Below are 21,071 nucleotides of genomic sequence, written 5' to 3'. Positions count from 1 at the left end.
TATGGGGGCTGGTTGTAAGTCACTTCTTTCAGTGTAATTTTCAGTTGTAATTTTGAACAATCACTAAACAAATGGTTGTAAGTCCAAGGACTATCCTTATGTTGCATATTTTCGTGTTACACAGACTTACCAAGGTTTCAGTGGCATTGCTAATAGATAAGATAGACAAGTCCTCAAGTACATTCAGGAATCATCTGGGTTCAGCCCTTTAATTGGATTCTCTTGACTGATCTTTAACACACACACACACACACACACACACACACACACACGTAAAAGTCAATAGCAGCCACCAACAGCAAACTGACTGAATAGTATCTGTGTGTAACATCAGAGTTACAACCAGCCCTCTACTTTCTCATCACCATCTCAGACTGAATATGAAATATAGTATATGTCCTACTGAATGATTCGGACCAAATAACAGGACAGGTCCTTGATCATCATGGCCAAAATGAAATCCTTAACCACTGCTAATTAGGCAATCTTAGTGTGGCCCTCTTTTGTGTAGGAATTAATTTAATTATTTCTGCCAACTGCCTTTTAGCTGTAGTTTTAATCACCTCCCATTAGGAAATAGGTGCAAGTGTTGAACACAGTTGCAGAATATTCATGAATATTCAGCAAGAGAGGGAGACACAGGTCATTTTAGTAAGTATATACTGATTAATAATACAGAAAAACCTAGAACAACAGAGTTGGAAGGGACCTTGGATGTCTTCTAATTCAATCCTCTACTCAAGCAGGAAACCCTATACTATTTCAGACAAATTGCTGTCCAATCTCTTCTTAAAAGCCTCCAGGATTGGAGCACTCAAAACTTATAGAAGCAAGTCATTCCACTGATTAATTGTTCTGTCAGGAAATTTCTCTTTAGTTCTAGGTTGGTTCTCTCCTTGATTAGTTTCCATCCATTGCTTCATGTCCTGCCTTCAGGTGCTTTGGAGAATAGGTTGACCCCTCTTCTTTGTGGCAGATATTGGAACACTGCTATTATGTCACCTTATTTTCATTACTCAGTTCTGCAACTATTCTTCATATGTTTATAAAGCCCTATGTGAGGGTTTATTCAGGATTAGATTTATGAAGTCTTGTTTCAAATAGCTATAGATAAAAGATGTACAGACTATGCACATTGGGCTGATTATTCCACTTAATGTCCACAGAGGAAGGGAAATCCTCTCTCCAAAATATATCAGTGCATATTATTAACAATGACCATGATAATAATGATTATGATGATGTGCCAATATTTGTGATCGATCTAAAAACAATGGTGTATATGGTTAACCTTGAACATACACAAGAAAAATATTCCTTTCTGCTGAATAACAAGTTTGTTTAAAGAACTCTAACCCTAATACAAAAGCAAAGATATATTCTAAAGATGTAAGTTATAGAAAAGATTACTAAAGGATTGAAAAAGATAAGAAATAAAATATAAATATATGCCTTTAACTGAATAGAACATAGCATTAAATGCATGTTTGATAGAATCCAGATGGAGCTACAGCTTCAAGCTACAAAAGAAGACTGAAAATGGCTGGAAAAAAGAATGTATTTCCCAAAAATACAGTAACCACGATATATTCAGGACATGAGCTTTCACCACAAGAACATGTCAGTCCTGATTTCATCCTTCTCGTCTTTTAACCTTTAGGCCTGAAGGCTGTAACCACAAGGGATAAAAGAAAATAAGACTTCCACAAAGCTCCAGATCTAAATCAAAATAGTCCAAAAGCAGCCGAGAAAGCATGCATAAGCAAAAGTACAAGGAGCAGACCTTATAATCTTCTATAAGGGCAAAAGATAAAGATAGCATTGAACAAAAGAGACAAGATTAAGTATTTCATTAAGGAGTCAAGCACAATTTAAAATCCAGAGTTGGATCATACAATCCAGTTCCTTGCTTGGTGCAGGAATCCAGTACTCCAGAATCTACTACTGATTAGATACATAAGATTGTATCATCAGAAAGTGAATCATAACTGAGATCTCTAAACTCATAAACTTTCCAATAACTGTAACAGCCAAATTGCAATTCCTTACCAGTTACTATTTAAAATGTTGTTTTCTGATCATGCTTCAATCCTCACTCTTTTCAATACACCTAATCAACTCATTCCAACAAACCATAATTTAGTAAGGCCAACAACATTTGGAAATTCATCCCAATTATAATCCCAGCTCCTGTCCAATACTTATACATGAAAATAGAGTTCTCCACTTTAAGGTATGTCAAAAGAACCATTTTAATGGTCACTCCCTTATCAGCAAGCCTACTAATGGCAAAACCACCATTTCAGGGAGCAAATGTTAGATTGACAGCTAGAATTTCTCAGAGCAGACTTGTCAGTTCTATCAACAATCTAAATCCACTCAGTTTTAAGATCAAAAACACAGGGCAGAGCAACTGGGAAAAGCAGGAAAAAGAAGTTTCCTGTAGAGAAATACAGAGATGACCTGGAGAAAGTATGCAGAGAAGGTTACAAAAACACTCTTAAGATTGGGAAACAAAACATGAGGAAGAAATTCAAATTGGCTCCACCCTAACTTCCTGGAATATAAGAGAGAGGGTCAGGCTTTCAAGATTCTGTTACTAATAAACTATAGTTCCGTTGAAACTTGTTGAGCCAGTTTCCTGGTCTGATCCAGCTTGAAGGATTCTCACATTATATACAATGGGTAAAATAGGGAATTACCTCTTTATGCTAACAAAAAGCAACCAACCATTTTAGGCATTTGCATCTACTGTGCAGGAAATATACTTAGCTTCAGTGAATGTGAATCTATGGACTTAGTCAAGCTGTATCAAGAGTAGCATCATACTGTTATTTGTTGTTTAATTAAAAATCAATAAAAAATTTATTAAAAAAAAAGAAAAGAGTAGCATCTGAGAATTACCCCCTTCCCCCCCAAATTCTTGTCAAGAAACCTGAAATGGGCAATAATACTTTCAAAGCCAGAGAACTGGCCATTCAATCTTTATGCAGAGGTGTTCCACCTGGACAAGCCTTTGGTGCTCCTGATCCTGCAAATACCAAGGGCAGTTGTTTCCAGCAGCTCTTTTCCTAAAGAACAATAATCCTTTCATATCCACAGTTGGATGGTGCAGCCTTGATACAGAAAGACTAGGGGTGTTTTCTATGGTCCTGATCCTGCAAACAGCACTGGCAAGGACAGTTGTAACATTGGCAGTAAGTCTTCTCCTAAGGTTCACCAGTCACAAAGCAGATTCCTTTTATACCTAGCCAGCAATAACGATTTATTTAGTAGAGAACAACTGTTGAGACAATCCCATAGATGTTCAATTTGTTTGCCACAATTATAAACTAAAGTGTTGCCTTTATAATTAACCTTCCCTCATTTTCTGGAATGAGAAATCTTGACTGCCATTTTTAGTTTGTGGTCACAAATTGTCTTTCTATATCTTACAGTGGGATCCAGTAATCCATTATGAAGTAAGTTAAAGAAAAATATTTGCTGTTATTAAGTTGCAATAATGCAACTTAGGGTGCATTTCAGTGACTAATACTAGTTTTTCCCTAAAATAGATTTTCAGTCATATTGGTACTTTTTTCTTACTTTTCCAAAAATTTGTCTAACATGTATACATACATACATACATACATACATACATACATACATACATACATACATACATATATAATAAGTATGAAGAATGTCATTTAAATGGTCTTCAAAAATGTGGATATTGGTGAAGAACACAATTATATCAGATTCAATTAGTAGGAATATTTCATAAGGAATTTTAGAATAAAAGCATGATTGCTCTCTTCACTTTTAATCCAGGTTATACTTTTAATTCCTTGAATGAATTATGAAAAACATAAATCTGTTTAACTATTATTTAAAATATACTGTTTTATTTTTCTTATTCTCCCCCTGGTTCTTATAGACTCACATCGGGAATTCCTTCACAGGCCTGCTTCTGGATATGTGCCAGAGGAGATCTGGAAGAAAGCTGGTAAGAATTGTTTAAAAACATGAGCATAGCAGTTTGGCAGCTGTGTGCGTTTGTTAATGCTTTGATTTTTTTAAAGGAATTTAAAAAAGAAAAAAGAAAGGCATTGCTAATAAACCAGTTTCAATTCCTAATTATTAAAATAATTTTAATAATATTATTTAATTATTTAATAATTTTACAACAATATCTATGTCAGAAGATAAGGGGATATCAATATCATATTAAAAGAAGAAAGATACCCAGATTATATCACTTGTCCTTCTGGAGAAGTCTAAATCTAATGATATTTAAACATCGTTACTCCAGTGGTTGGCAGGCAATATCTGCTAATAAAGCCATTGTGTTGTATGAGGAAATCTACATCATTTTTTTCACTTATAGACTTTGTGTGAAGCTATTTGTATTTGCTTGACCTCAATCCAATCCATTGGCTAAATCCAAAGGAAATCTAGCCTGGTAAAATGATGCTAGTCTGTCTTAATGATGCTTAATGATAAAGTTGAGAAATTAAATTTGGGGGATGAAATTTTTTAAAGTCTATGATCTGGATCAGAGAAGTATTCTCATCTTTTTACCAATTATTGTTGATCACCCACACCCCCAAACCCTTCCCCATAGTACTCCTCCCATTATTTACTACACTACACTATTTACTACTACACAAGAATGAGTGTAGCAATGAGTAAGAAGAGGGATTTTTTCCCCTTATTTTTCTGTCTCTTTCTACAGAGATGAGAAATGGCTTTCAGGATTGGGAATTACAGAACCAAAAAGAGTTCCCCTTTTTTTCTTCCTCATGATTTCTCTTGTTACTTGAACTACTGGCAATATCTCCCCTTTGTACTAAGCAAAAGCAAGGACTGGGAAGTTGTTTGGTGGAGCTGATTGCAAGGAAGAGATTTCTCATTTTCTCACTATTGAATGGATCAAGACATGAAATTGTTTCTGGGTTTTTGTGAATGAAAAGAATTCCGTTTTTGGCCAGGCCAAGAAAACTTTATAACATCTCCCCACTTCTACTTTTGTGTTGGATACTTCCTGTGCTCTTTCTAGCATAAAAGTTGCCACAAATGCCCCTTGTATTAGTCTATTACACTATTTCTATGACATATTCAGGATGTTCAGCTGAGGTTTGGGTTCATTTCTGATAAATATTAATTGATATTAATTATTACTGCTTTGGTAATGTTTTGCAGTACTGTATGCTTGTAAAACTTTAGGCTCCAAGGGTAAGCACTAATATTTGTAATTTTTTCAGGTTACACAAAATATTATAAAATAGAAATTGATTGGTAATTACACATAAAAGAGCCTGTAATCAAGTTCATTTCTTCTTTTTAAAAACGTTTGTAAAGACAATAATATGATTTTCATTTGTGAGTTTGTCTTCATATATTTCTTTTTCAAGGGATCTGAAAATGTTTGCAGTTGGTAATAAATATTCAAACATCTTGCAAATGTCCTACCAATTCTCTTTGCTGATCTTTGTGTGCCGGTGGGACTAGAATAGGAATGCATAATTTAAATATAAATTGCCTTATTTGCATATACAATTAGTCAAGCTGCAGCTTTGATCGTAAGCAAAAATTATTGTCCTATTGCCACTTACACAGAATAGTAATTCACCTTGAATATTCAAAATAAATGAATCTTGACTTGCATAGCCTCCAAATATTTATGGGAAGGTAAAGTAAAGACATATTTTAAGTTTCATAAATATAGCATTTTCCTCCCTAGGCATATCAATATTTATCTTAACATATTTTAAAAGAGGGTGAGATATTAATAAACATGTGTTCCAGACACAGAAAGTGCCACATGTAATGTATGATCACTATTTGGTATTATCAGATGGATCAATACTTTTCATTAAAGATAGTAGAGAATTATAGTTCCAAAAACCTATTCCAGTTTTTTATATAATTTTTCCACACATTCCTATAGATTAGGTTATCAACTTCAGTGAACAAACAACAGTGGAAAAACCATTTTTAGAGTGATAAGATAGAGAAAGGGAAGGCATTTGCCCCTTACACTTCTTAGAGAAAGGTTCTAAATTCCTACTTTTAATAATATGGACAACTTGATCAATTGAATATATTCAGACACACAATTGTAGCAGAACTGCCTACGCACTACTACAAAAAATATATTAATATTTATTCAAATTGGGTCATTGAAATGTCTTACATTTTCAGCTATCTAGAAGTGATACTTGTAGGTAGGTAGGTAGGTAGGTAGGTAGGTAGGTAGGTAGGTAGGTAGATAGATAGATAGATAGATAGATAGATAGATAGATAGATAGATAGATAGATAGATAGATAGATAGATAGATAGATAATATTTTCAATGATGTTGCTCTCATAAAATGAATGCTTTCTGAATCAAGAATATAGCTAGGATTTAAAAGATTTATGTAAATCATGTCATGTATCCAAGTTGAATTTAATGTGGGCTTTTCAAATATCACATAAAAAATCAGACTACTATTGATACAAAGACAAATTTCAAATGCAGTTGATGATGAGATGGAAGTTTTGATGTTCTTCATCCAAAAAGTTTAAGCATACCCAATGCAGGTTCAAGGTTCTCAGTCTATGCAGTTAATGAAGGCATAATTATATGCTTATATTCATACACGTAAGTCTCATTGACTCCATTGAGACTTAATCTCAAATAAGAATTCCTAATTCCTAGCCTTAAATTCAGATAAGTTTAAGAATAGGATGGCATCAGATAAAGAGAACTAAATTTATGGTACTGGAAGATAATGTACTGTACATCTCACTATAACCACTGAGCATTTGTAACTCAAATATTTTTATTTTACAGTTAAACATTTTTATTAGAAATCTTATGTTTTTAATTAAACAGAACATTTAATTAAGGTGCTTCTTAAGTGGGTGAAACAATTAAGTGCAAATACTTGAATGAAACATGTCATAATTAGTTTTAATAGAGTGTTAATTGGTACTACATTTGCCAAGTTAATAATTAGTGCTTATTAAATTTTCAATTAATCATTGTCATTTTGCTTTGAATAAAGATGAAAATTAGATACACTAAATCAGAGGGAGGATAGTTTCCTTGTTAATTAGAGTAGTTAGTGTTATTTTTTTAAAATCACTTGTTTTAGTTGTCAGTTGAATACATGAAATCTTCCACTTCTCTTGCATCAAACAAAACTCAGTCAGCTCATTGACGACAAATCATGTTATACACTGTGAAAAAGAATAACGCATTATGGTAATTTTTGCTAGCTAATTTAAATGGAAGACATGGTAACTCTCTTTGCATTGTTCTAAAGCACTGATCTCTAGAAGGGTATTTGAAAAAGACCATTAACACTATTAAGTTCAACCACCACCAAAGTCCCATTAAAACTATTTTAACTGTGAAATCTGGACTTGTGCCAATTTTGTTCTTTTTTGTTCTGCCAAGCCTCTGTGCTACAAGTACTGTATTTGACATCAGAGTTTAAAGAAATTTCTAATAAACTGTATTTACCCAAATCTCTATGAAGTTTTTCTACCATTTCTGTGTTATTTTGTCCCCTGGGGATTATGCACCCGTGTTTAAGAAAAGTAATCATTCTCTATTCCTCCCTTCCTCCAGCAGCTAATATGTCCTCTTTTCATTCCAGTTATAGATCTACATTTCTGGAACAACGATTTGTACATTGAAATTTATATATAATAGCTTTGTGAATATTACCTTGCTGATATCATCTCCAGCATAGAACATCCCCATTGGGACCCCAATATATTAGAAAGCTAGAAATGTGTTCTATGGTTTAGTTGCTGGTATTATGTGCTCTTTGAATTTAAGGACATTTACCCAAATATAGAATATTTACATTATATAGATCAGTAGCTTCCATAATCTAATTAACTTTTGTGCATAAAAACCAGTAGTCTTTGGATCTTGTTCCTGCAGAACCAAGAAAAATTTCTTGTTTTGTTTTCAGAGGAAGCAGTCAATGAAGTAAAACGGCAAGCAATGACCGAGTTGCAGAAGGCAGTGTCAGAGGCAGAACGGAAAGCCCATGATATGATTACTTCAGAGAGAGCTAAAATGGAGCGCACAGTGGCAGAGGCCAAGCGACAAGCTGCAGAGGATGCACTAGCTGTGATCAATCAGCAAGAGGATTCTAGTGAGGTGAGAATTTTATTGTGAAGAATAAGGCCATATCTGTGTCCAAAAAGTATGGACACAGTAATAAGTAAAAGATAAATAATACATTTATCAGAATTGACAATGGAAGTTTTAAGTCCATACATTATCAGGAACTTTCTAGTCTATAGAAGAAAGAGAAGAAGAAGAAGGATGATGATGATGATTTCTCCTGATCTTTGAGTAATTTTAAAAACTACACATCCCAGCATTCATGTGTATGGAATAAAATGCAGAGCTTTAACCATTCTTGGTTTTCCTCATTTTCTTCTTCACCCTCTTTTGAACTTGGCTAGCATAGAAAAAGAAAAGAAAGCAGAGAAGACAGGGCTGGTGCTGATCACAATGGCTTCAGGACTTCCAAATGGAGAGTTCATTTGTATATTATCCTCCTTGACAGATTAAATAATGTTGCAATAATAAATCTCATTGATTTTATTTTTTTGAATACCGTATGCTTACTAGCTGAGAGCCAATTTGGTATAAAGGTTTAGGAACTGGACTTGGAGTAGGGAAACCTCACTTTTAATCCTCTCTTAGACACAAAAGTGAATTTTGTGATTTGGGGCCATTCATTCTCTCTCAGCCTCAGGAAGAAGGTAGTAGCCAGCCATTTCTGAAATCAAGTAATTGCACACAGCCTTAGATGCCTTAGGTTCAAATGAGTTGCCATATAACAAGCCAAAACATTCCTTTGTTTATTGTGATTGACAGAGGTATCTCCTAACTCTTGTACTTTACATTCTCTTCACTGGGGTGAACTTTAAACCTATATAATACAAAGTTTGATCCAATTTGGTGTAGTTAAGGCATTATTAGGCTAGAAACCAGAAGGCCATTAGTTCTAGTTCTGCATTGGGCATGAAACCAGCTGGGTAACCTCGAACCACTCATTTTTTCTCAGCCCTAGGAAGGAGGCAATATAAAACCACTTTTGAAAACTGCAGGGTTTTTCCAGATAGTCTCTGACAATCGGACATGATGGAAGAAAAAAATGCAAAGTATAAATTGAACATTAAGATAAAATTAACAATGCCATTATGTCAGTCTGAGATTGCAATGTTGTGCACACTTATTATGGAGTTAATAGAACAGGACATTGAAGTAAGGATATTTTGAATTCTCCAATGCAAATATTAAAATAGTTTCAAAGGTATTTAGATCATATTTATTGAGTTCATGTTTTCCTTGTGGTTTCGTGTATTCCACAGTGTGCTAAAATGCAGCCACTGCAAATGTTACTCTAAATTTCCATATTTTATTTTGTGATTTGCATGCTGGTTTCTCCATAATGTAGATAGGATGGGCGTATTCGTAGGCATAATGAATAATAAAAGAATGGGGAGGGAATGTCATCTTGTGGCTAGAGTTACATTAACATTAATCTTATATTGGTGATTTCTAACTAGTTTAGGCTTGTATTTAAATTGTGTATAATACTTAAAACAATTTCAAAAATAGATTGCATTTCAAATACTTTCCAACAAATAGAAAGGGCATATATTGCAGTAGAAAATACACCATTTTGTATAAGTATACTAAAAGTCCTAAAAATAGGACATTTAGTATATACTTGTATGATCAATGAAGAATGAGGTTTTTAGAATGCAAACAAAAGATGTTATCAGATTTGTGAGATCCTTTTCTTAACTGGAATCTATTACTTCAGCTGCAGGATTTTCTGTAAAGGGAATGGTGGGAAAACAGCATCTGGCAGAAGAAAACAGATTCAAAGAGCAACAAGGAGTAAATTAGGGACAATGATGATAAACCTTAGTTCAGGCTGGAAGATGTCAGTGAAAGCTTTTGTGGAGCACATATGGCACCATATATAACAGGAAGTAAGGATATAGAGGGAGGATCATATATTCTGTTGCAAATCCTAAAGTGTTTTGGATAAAATGAATTCTTGTGTCTTTCAGAGAAAAAAGAAATGTTAAAATCCATGCGGAAAGGGAAGTCTTGATTAAACCTGCCCCCAATAAACAGATGCTAAGTATAATTTCTTTCAGCTTAACATTGATGGGAGATTTTGTTTATGGTCTTTCTTTTCCTCATATCTTTTTACATGTGCCAAAATTTTTCAGAGTAGTTTTCAATAATTTTTAAATACTAAATTAAGATATTTGTAAGACAATAGCAGTGAAATATTTCACATGATTTATCTATTTTGAAATATTTACACAGTTTCAATTATTCTAAGCATGGTATTTAATGTGTTTAGTAGGTTGGTAACATCTAGAGTGATTTAGGTGCAAAAATTCAAATTAAGTCCTTGCTCCATCCTGAAAGAAGCAGCAAAAATCACAGGCAAAATCTACAGCATGGAGCAATACACATCCTTTATTTAAGGGAGAGAAAGATTTTAATTGGTCCCAGGCATCACCAGAGATGAAAGGCTATTGGGAAATGACTAGATGCCCAGAGTTTCAACTTAATGTATAGCAGATGAATGAAAAAGAGACACAAGGAATTGATTTACAACATCTGAAAGTTTCCTAAAAAAAAAAAAAGAATCTAAGAATAAATGTGTGTCTGTTTGTGTGTATGTGTATGAAAGAGAAATGTCATTCTTAGCAAATCTTCTGTAGAATTAAATTTGGTATAAATTAAAATGTATTGGCATTATGTACTTCACTTATGCCAAGGCAGTTTATTTGTGAATGTGATCTTTAAATGGTCGCAACCATTCCATTGTATGTTTAAAATACAAATTCCAGAATTTCCAGCCAATAGAGACATCAGGGAAATACAGACTAAATAGTTCTAGAGGGCTCGAGGTCAGGAAAAGCTGAATTATTATCCTACCTTGAGACAGAGAGGGAAGTAGAGATATAATGTATACTTTATATGCAAAGATAGCCCATGGGGATATAGTGGTTAAGATTTTGTAATTGTAATTCACCTTTAGCCAAAGAACCTATTTAATAACTTTGGATCTTTGGTCTCTCTTTCCCCCTCAGTCCAACCTACACCACAGGGTTGTTGTTGCAAGGATAAAATGTAAACCTCTTTTAACAAGATTTGAGCTCTTGGAGGAGAGAGATGGGATATAAATCTCATAAATTGTCATATGCAATTATCAAAAAGGAAGATACTCCGATGCTTCAGTACTACAGTCTTTTTGAAAGACATTTAATTTTCTCAATGTCTTTAAAAGCTCAGCCTTTTGGGGGAGAGAACAAGATATTTCAAATATCCTGGTACCAAGGCATGTAATTCATAAATAGCTGTGATAACTGTGACCAAAAGCAGACCAAGTAGCCAGGGAAGCCTTTTTAGCAGGAAACTAAAGGTGCTCCCCATAAATGTTTGTGGTTAATAACTTGACTTTCTTCATTTTTCCTTGAAGATGTTTCGCTTCTCATCCAAGAAGCTTCTTCAGTTCTTAATAATATAGTTAATAATATGGTTGTAGCATTTGGAATCAGCTGAAGTGGTACACACTTTCAGAATTAAGATTATGTTGTAATAGTAAGATGAAACAAAATATGTTTCAGCAGAGCTTGGATATATCCAAATATAAGCAAAGAAAGTACAATAGGCTTTGTTATGCAAACATACCCCAAGCATTCACTAAACCCAGTCTGTTCTGCTTCAGGACTGAATCCAGAAGCAGAATAGAAAACTGTGGAGAGGACTACTGAACAGTATTGGTATAAAATCAGTCTAGTTCAGGGGTAGGCAACCTTGGTTCTTTTATGACCCATGGACTTCAACTGCCAGAATTCCTGAGCCAGCATGGCTGAGGGAAAAGGGAGAGGTTTCCAAGCTGAGCCATGCTGGCTCAGGAATTCTGGGAGTTGAAGTCCACGAGTCATAAAAAAAAAAGCCAAGGTTGCCTACCCTGGTCTAGTTGGATTTCTTTGACATTTCTCTTATCTCCTGTCTTTAATATCTTTGACATTATTTCTTACTCTTTTCCTGTGCTTTGAATAACATTGATTACCCCAGAAGTGAATGTCCTGGGTATATGTGTATGATGTAAAAATGAAGATTGTAAAGACTGAAATCAGTACTATAGAGTTGCAGCTATAGGTAAAGCAAAATAACATTGTGAATAGGTTTTAATGGGAGCACTCATGTTCTTATGACTTTTTCTCCCTGCATTGATTCCAAGTGCTTCATGGAAGACAGACAGAACATCATTGTTTATCAAGGGTTTTTAAGAAATCATAGATCAGATCCAGCAAAAGTTAAAAGCATTTTAGTGCCATTAACATTGATTGAAGCATGTGTTTATAGATAGGACTTGGTATCTATACATTTATAGGTAGCACTTCATTGTTCTATATATAGGCTTTTATATTCACATCCAAGGAGGCTCAGGCTACAGTCAACAGCACAGACCTCAATGCACAGGCAGGACTTTGCACAAGAAAAATGTTTACTAATACAGTTGTTTTAGACAGCTATGAGATTGTACATGCTGAGACAATGATTGCAGTTATGATTTAGAGATGCCTAGAGAGGCACTGAGGGCAGAACTATGATTTAAGACCCAGAAGGAGGGTATGCAAGTTGATGAGAATTTTTGCCTTCACAATGCCCTGATTGGCCACTGTGTCAAAATTTGGGAAGCCTTTTGCTAGAAGTACTAAACTAGTCTTAATACTTCCTTAGAAGAAATGGGTAGTGAAGAACAAGAAATGCCTCTCTTCTTGTCTATTGCCATAAAACAACACTTTCTGAATATTGGTCCCTTACAGATATAACAGAAGCCAAAGAGAACAGGACTAGTATATCTTTTCTTGTTATTTTTCATATTGCTTCAAGCTACAATCTACAATTTTATCCAAGCATTGAATGCCTATGTCCAGCTAGATTATAACCTCAATATGTTTTCACCAAGGCTTCAAATCAATTGACTAATAGCAATAATTTTGTGGTTTTTTACAATTGCCCATTAATGTAGCTGTGCCCAGGAAGACATATAATAAAATAGATTTGTTATCCAGTGTACAGTATTAGTTATTACAGAAATAATAAAAGGCAGGGTTTAAAAAAATCTAAAAAAAAAAACTTGGGAGACCATGAGTTCTATTCCCACCTTAGGCACAAAGCCAACTGAGTGACCTTGGACCAGTCACTTCTTTCAGCCCTAGGAAAGAAGCAATAGCAAACCACTTCTGAAAAATCTTGCTAAGAAAACTGTAGGGACTTGTCCAGGCAGTGTCAGAATCAGGCACGATTGAATGGAATTTTTTTTAAAAAGTCAAGCATTATAGAAGCAGATATCTCTGTGGAAGTCATGTGTCTCCTACAGCCCAACCGAAAATCGCTGTAGAGGCAAGGCCCAGTGAATGGAAAGGGAGATGTGCATCGGTGCACAAGTGGCCAATGTTGGGTAGATCCCATTTTGACAGTGTCACCAATGACATCATTTATTAAGGATGCTAGATCTTACCCACACCTAAAAGTATATCAGGAGAAGAGGGAAAACATTAAAACAGCTAAGTATGATATTAAGCTTTCTCAGCTGTAGGCTGGCAGTGAGATGAAGAAAATGTTACCAGGCTATATCATGTAAAAACAGTTACCAAGGCATGTTTGCGTCATTGTTAGAAGGACGTGAGAAATCCCTATTTGTCTCTCCAACCCAGTATTATCAAACTGCTTTGGAGTAGCTCTTCAGTTTCACAGGCCGAGTTCTTTACCATTACTGGTCCATGGCCCTTTTAAATGAAGTTGCCAAGGAGTCTGTCTTTACCAGGAGACCCTGGAAATTTTAGATGCAGAACTTTCAACATTGTTGTTATTCTAAATCCACTCAAGTGGTGGTTTCTAGCAGAGAGTGTTGATGTGGGAAGTCTCCTCAGAGACATAAAACTGATTAGTAATGACTAGCACTGTCTCCTTTTTTCACTGAGATTTCCATAAAGTTTCTGTTTTGGCTCCATTGAAATAATACAAGCTATACAGCTGCAATATTTGATGGGTTGCAAACTGGGCTTCAAACTAAACTCAGCAAAATCTACTGGAAATGTCCCATTGTTTGTGATTTTATAATTTTTCATCATGATAATCCCCTGCCCATGAAATAATTGTAAAATTGCAATGAACTATCCTCCAATCCTCAGAATGAACCTGAAACCATGGACAGTGAATCAAAAGCAGCTGATGGCAGACAAGGAGCCTATGTTCCCTGCAATTGAACCACTAAAAACATCTGTTTCTCTGTGCTAGTAATTCCACTCTATTAAAAAGAGTTTGTAAAAGATGGGAACAATTTCTGCAAATACCAAAAAAAAAGAAAAAGCACCTAATCCCTAGCTCATGCATTTGTAATTACCTGGTTTAGTCTGCACACTTAATCGGTATGAGTTTAGATAGAAATGCTGCATACATCTGAATTCAATCTATCAAAGAGAAAGGAAAGGAGGTACTGTATGAGTACTGGACACTTAACTATTCTTGCATCTGCCAAAACATTCCTGTGCCAAAAAGAGAGTATATCTTACACTAGGACTGTTTTCTAAAGAAGCCACTTGACTCCGATTAAATGTTTAATTTCCTTAAAACAGTATTTTGGACTTGGGCCTTTGTTCTTCCTGGTAATTGGGATTTCTGTTGTAGTTTAGGAATTTCACTTATCAGCTGGCTTTGGTCCAGTAATCCAGCTGGTATAGTAAAGCTGGAGGGAAAGGAGCAGCAGGCATCCTTTTGGTGGCTTTCTATTTGGCAGGGAGCAGAAATGTAAGATGCCATCAGCTGGTTATGTGCTTAACAAGGAATTCTTGTACTTTGGAATGAAATACAGACAGGGACAGAATTTCAATATCTTAAGCAACAACTTTTTGAATAAAAAAAATGAGATTTCAGCAATATATCCTTGCCTGTTTATTCCACTATGAAAATTTAGTGATGACTCATCAATTCAAGGAGGCCAGAAAAATCCACCATAGTAGTATGATTTCTAAAATTCTGGAATGGTTTTTCCAACTCATTTTTAGTTCAAGAAAGTGATCTGTATTTATACTTTTAGAAAGCAAAATGTTACACTTTAGACAGTATCACAAGCTATCTTATGAGAGTATCCTATGAGTATTATTATTTAAATTATAATACATTCAGTTTATACAACTACCATCATAAAATAGAATTATTTATTTATTTATTTATTTATTTAAATTTCTACCCCACCCTTCTCCCAGCGGACTCAGGGCGGCTTACAGCCATTTAAAACAAGTACGTAATACAAAAATACTAAATTTAAAATGTAATTAAAATAGAATATTAATTATTGGCCTTTTCTTGTTAAAATTATTTTTAAACCAAATTAAGATAACCCTTAGGCCAGTCCTGCTAGCTTAAATAGCCATGTCTTGAGGGCGCGGCGGAAGGAGGGGAGATCCGGAATCACCCAGATCTCTGGGGGTAGTTCGTTCCATAGGGTGGGGGCTCCCACCGAGAAGGCCCTCCCCCTGGGGGTCGCCAGCCGGCACTGTCTGGCTGACGGCACCCTGAGGAGACCCTCTCTGTGGGAGCGTATCGGCCGATGAGAGGTAATCTGTGGCAGAAGGCGGTCTCGGAGATAACCAGGTCCGATGCCATGGAGCGCTTTGAAGATGATAATCAACACCTTGAAGCGCACCCGGAAGGCCACCGGCAGCCAGTGCAGCTCGCGCAACAGCGGCGTTACATGGGAGCGACGAGTCACTCCCATCACCGCCCGCGCGACTGCATTCTGGACTAACTGGAGCCTCCGAATGCTCCTCAAGGGGAGCCCCATGTAGAGAGCATTACAGTAGTCCAGGTGGGAGGTGACAAGAGCATGGGTGACTGTGCGCAAGGCGTCCCGGTCCAGAAAAGGCCGCAACTGGTGAACCAGGCGTACCCGGTAAAATGCCCCCCTGGCCACGGCCGTCAACTGGTCTTCTAGTGTCAGCCGTGGATCCAGGAGGACACCCAGATTGCGTACCCTCTCCGAGGGAGCCAAAGTTTCGCCCCCTATAGTCAGCGACAGAGTCAGCTGACTATGCCGGGAGGCCGGCAACCACAGCCACTCAGTCTTGGAAGGGTTGAGCCTGAGTCTGTTTCTCCCCATCCAAATTAGGAGAATTAAATTAATAATTCTAAAAATAAATTAAAAAGCCATAAAATACATTCTAAGTGTAAGACCATCTAGTCCAGGCATGTCAAACTCATGATGTCACGTGACGTTGCGCAATGTATTGGGCCGGTTTTGCCATTGCCAGCAATGGGGTGGCTGCGGCTTCCACGTGACGCGTCTGGCCCGCGGGCTGGTAGTTTGATACCCCTGATCTAGTTAGTTCAGGGAATGCAAAAAGACTTAAGCCTTAAACTCAACAAATTTGATACCAAGTAAACATCCTTTGAAAGATTGAAAGGAAACTCTTCCTAATAGTTCACTATTAGAAAGGATTTTCTTTCACAATCTTTCACATCCAGATTGATTGCCTCTTACTCCTCTGGAATGCATCTCCTTACTACATGCCATCATATCTGGACTGCATACAAAGTGCTTTTCCCTTTCCTCAGTGTTTCTCAACCTTGGCAACTTTTAAGACTTGTGGACTTCAAATCCCAGAATTCCACAGCCAGCCAGCTGAGGTCCATACGTCTTAAAGGTGCCAAGGTTCAGAAACACTGGATTAGAATAAGCAATTAGGTCACTGTGACTAAATTCTGCTACCAATCATCATCAGCCAGCACTGTACCATCTTCTTTAATATCTCTCCTTTTATTAAACAGTGTGCAGGTGCTTTTAAACTGCACAAATTGCTGTTTTTATCCAATCATCATGAGCACCACGTTGTCTGAATTTTGGTGGGCTAGTTGAGGGAAAAATTATTTTGATAGGGAAACAGCCTTTCCCTCCCCCAAACACACACCTTTTGTGGGATCAGCAATGAGGTGTTTTGGCTTTCTTTTGGACCGTTGGCTTATGACTGTCGTAAAAATCTAATTTTGCTGTTAGAGTCATGAAAACCATGATTTCTGTGCTAATCTGTAGCAAATTCATTTCCCCTTCCTTTTATGAGCAGACAGTTAGTCGTGAAGTCTTATTTAGGCCAAGGACATTGCAGGAAGCCCTTGACTTATGACCAGTTTCTTAATGACCTTTCAAAGTTATGTCAACCTCCCTGGGTGACTTAAACCCAAATTTGAAGTTACAGCAGCCACTTTGTCCTCCATAATCAAGTGATAGCATTTTGGACATCCAGGATCCAGCATACATTTAGGGTCATTTCAGCATTCCCACAGTCACATGACCACAATTTACAATGTTTTTTGCCAGAAACGCATTTAAATCCAGGAAAAAAAATCCATTGCAGACAGTGTATTTGCTTAATGATTCTCACAAAAAAGGGCATAAAATTACATGATCACATGATAATCCACTTAACAAGAGCACAACATATACAGTTATAAGTTAAGGACTATCTGTAGTGTACATCCTGTTGAGGGAACTTCTGCAGTTGCTTTTCATGAGAAGATTCTTTGATGCATCTATTTCTTAAGTGTGCTGTCTCCTGACTTCTTCAGGAAGGCATAATATAGTGAAACCTTGCTTTAGTGGATTAATTGTACTCCAGAATGTCCATTGAATGAGAGAAATCTGGTTCACTGCATGCAAAATCTATTGCATCAAAGTCTGGTATATGGAGGTTTTTATAGAGATATAAAATTAAAATACAGTTGTGAAATATTTCCCTTGGCAGGTTTTTTTATAATATTGACAATTGCTGCAATCAAACTGAATCTTGATACCTTTGCTCTGCTGCATAAATATAATAAGGCCTTTACAAAACTCCAGAAAACTCTGTCGTTATGTGATCTTGATCATAGCAGATAGTAGCAGTTAACTGACTTTTTCTGATCTCAAAAGATTAAGCAGGGTTGGCCCTAGATAGTCTTAAAATAGGAGACCACCGTAAATTCCAAGGAAAAACAGGAAAGTGGAAAAAGATTCTGGAAGAAGAGAAAGAAAATAGTATGGGTGTATCCAGGTATCTACTAGAAATCCACCTTGCCTCATAATGCATCAATACATGGATTTTTTTTATTTGCTTTTGTGCTTCCCTTAACATTTTAAGCCAAGCATGCCCCAAAGCTTAATTCTGTCACTTCCTCCATTTAATGACCATGTCTGGAGCATTGCTTGGGTGTTTGGTGGGATCCAAAACTGTTTGTTTCAAGGAGGAGTTTCTTAAAACCGATGCATTTCCTTTCTAAAGGTTAGATGTCAGTGGTTTCTAACCACTATTATTTTTTAATTGGATCAGTTGTGGGGGAATTGATTTATTTATGAGTCATAAAAATACACCAGTGGAAGTTTACCAAATCCTATATGCTATTATAGCAAACGTTCTACAGGAAATCCTAGCTTTGGCCTGTCAAATGGCTGAGATTTGAATATTTTGGATATTCCTCTGTGCAGTAAAAGCTGGTTTGAAGTTTTCTCCTTTCCTCACGCAGTTTCTCAAAACTGATAGCTTCATACTCATTCTACCCATAGAGTTTCTCAACAATTTTTTTACATCCTTTGTTCTTTTTGCCCCATCTCTATGCAGAGTTGCTGGAACTGTGGCCGTAAAGCCAGCGAAACTTGCAGTGGCTGCAACACTGCACGTTACTGTGGCTCATTCTGCCAACATAAAGACTGGGAGAAACATCACCACCTCTGTGGACAGACTCTACAGGCCCAGCCACAAGGGGAGACACCAGCAGTCAGCTCCTCCGCAACACCAAATAGTGGAGCCGGGAGCCCCATCGACACCCCACCAGCAGCTACTCCTAGGTCAAATACCCCTGGAACTCCAAGCACCATAGAGTCAACTCCTCGCTAAGACTGAACTTTAAAATACTTAAAGACAAATACAAAACAAAACAAAATCCTCATCCTCAGATACTCAAAGGTTTCTACTGAACTTTCACATTTCAATATTATAAAAGAAATTATATTGTATCTTGAGGTAGAAGCAAAACCCAGAAGGCCAGTATCGGGTCATAATGACTTATTCTGGATAACAAAGATATCTTTTCTTTAGGAAACAGAGAAGATAGAACATACACACAATGATAGATTTGACCTCCTCCCTGTTATTTTCCAGTAGCTGGGATTTTAAACTAGGTGACCTCATTAACACGATGCTTTACCAAACAGCAAACCAAGAGATTGCTAATTGCTGTTGAAAGCAAAAATGCTAATAATATAAAGTCACAATGTTCTTTGTAACAAAAAATGGATTTTTTTAAACTGCGAGAAAGAGAGAGAGAATGAGAGAGAGAGAGAGAGAGAAAGTAAGTAAGTAAGAAAGAAAGAAAACAAACCCCCTCATGGGCTTAAGCATTGGATAAAGCAGCAGACATTTTAATAAAAAGATGAATAGCGTCCGTGGGTTACTGACTTGAACTCTGAAGACCCGTATCAAAAACACGCAGATGTGCAGCAGATTGGAAGGAGACACAGATGTTCATTTTTTTTTCTTGTTTCTGAATGAAATAATAATATCCAGGTCAACAGAATGAAAAATGGAAGATGATTGCAGTGGGATGAAGGACTTAAAAGAGCAGCAAAGGGAAAAAAAATACCATCACCACAAAGATCTCCTTTTCTGTCCTTTGTTTCGTTTTTTGGTGGGGATTTTTTTTTCTGTTTTGTTTTGTATTTTTTTTTTTTTAGAACAGAAATAAGAACACAGCCTGCAGTTAATTAGCATTTTGGCAGCTATAATATCAACCAGCTGCCTCTATCCTTCCCCCTCTCAAAAAGGAAAAAAAAAAAAGCTTCAAAATTTCCTTCACTTTTTTTTTACAAGCTTCCACAGCGGAAGACCATCGGGTCTGTTTCACCTTGTTCCTTTTTGTATCAGCGATGGTGACAATGCAGTGACTCCAGCTCCAGCTCCCATCCAAATTCTTTCCATCTCATCCTGTCTGGGTTTTTAATTTAAAAAATAAATAAAAATAAGGAAAAATATAGTAGTTCTCTTGGTGTTTAAAGCACTTCTGTCCTGTGAGGTTTCCCAATTGTGTTTTTTTTTCTTCCTTGTAAATGTGTTGGGGCAAATGTGAAAATGCATTGTAGTTAACTATGCTCACATTTAAGTCTTCTTTATTACTAGTAGGTGAGAAACTTTCTATGCTGCTTTTATATTTGTCTGTAGTAGTAATATTTCTCTAGAAGGTCAAAAGAAAAAGAAAAAAAAGAACCCCCCTCCTTTTTTCATTTCTCCTGAAGAAAAGAAAAGGAAAAAAAGCTATCTTTCGGAGCTGCTATTTCACTCTCTTATAGGGGGAAAAACATTCTGAAAACTAGCATGCTTCCTGGAATGCTAACATATTGGTGTTTTTCTAAGAGGGATGTACATAAATGTATTTTGCACTGTCATAAATGACTCCTAGGCATGCTTTTTTGGGGCAAACTCTTTTTAAAGATGCTAGAGCCATTTCACCGAATTTATCTGTAGGTTAGAATAGTGGTGGGTTATTTTTTAATTTTTCTCTCCCCTCCTCTTTCGTTTGTTTGTTTTTTTTTCTTTTTTCTTTTGCAAAATCCATTAATATGTATTTTATAAAAAAAATAAAAATAAAACAGGCTATCATACTTTTTTAATAAAAAGCAGTGCATGCATTATCACTGTAAGGTTGTACGGTATTTCTGATTTTACAAAATAGAAATTATGATGAATAGAGCTCCAAATGCTGAGATGTAGATTGACAGCTTTAACACTGCTGAATGCCAGGTTTATATTACAGTATTATTACAAAAAAAAACAAAAAAAAAGGGAAGTCAGCCAAAGACTGATTTGATGGACCAAAATCTGAGTTCTGAAAGCATAGTTTCTATTTTCCAAATTATCAGCAGGTTAAACATGTTCAGCAAAGGCATAATGTACACTCATTTAACCCTTCATTGTCCATTGTCTAGGCCAGAAATATC

At 36.2% G+C, this 21,071-nt stretch overlaps 1 protein-coding gene across 1 annotated transcript in view; it reads left to right on the top strand.

The window, feature by feature from the left end:
* Positions 1–20,623, top strand: part of RUNX1T1 (RUNX1 partner transcriptional co-repressor 1) — a 123,923-nt gene extending 103,300 nt beyond the window's left edge. The window contains exons 9-11 of the mRNA XM_015813990.1: positions 3,920–3,988; positions 7,956–8,146; positions 18,700–20,623. Coding sequence (XP_015669476.1) covers positions 3,920–3,988; positions 7,956–8,146; positions 18,700–18,975 — 536 coding nt within the window. The 3' untranslated portion in view covers positions 18,976–20,623. The remainder of the gene's footprint in view (positions 1–3,919; positions 3,989–7,955; positions 8,147–18,699) is intronic.
* The last annotated feature ends 448 nt before the right edge of the window (positions 20,624–21,071 follow it).

This window comes from Protobothrops mucrosquamatus, unplaced genomic scaffold (assembly GCF_001527695.2).
Source record: "Protobothrops mucrosquamatus isolate PMUCROS unplaced genomic scaffold, P.Mucros_1.0 scaffold211, whole genome shotgun sequence".
Lineage (NCBI taxonomy): Eukaryota > Metazoa > Chordata > Lepidosauria > Squamata > Viperidae > Protobothrops > Protobothrops mucrosquamatus.
Note: the sequence above shows the minus strand (reverse complement) of the source record. Positions and strands in the feature narration are given on the sequence as shown.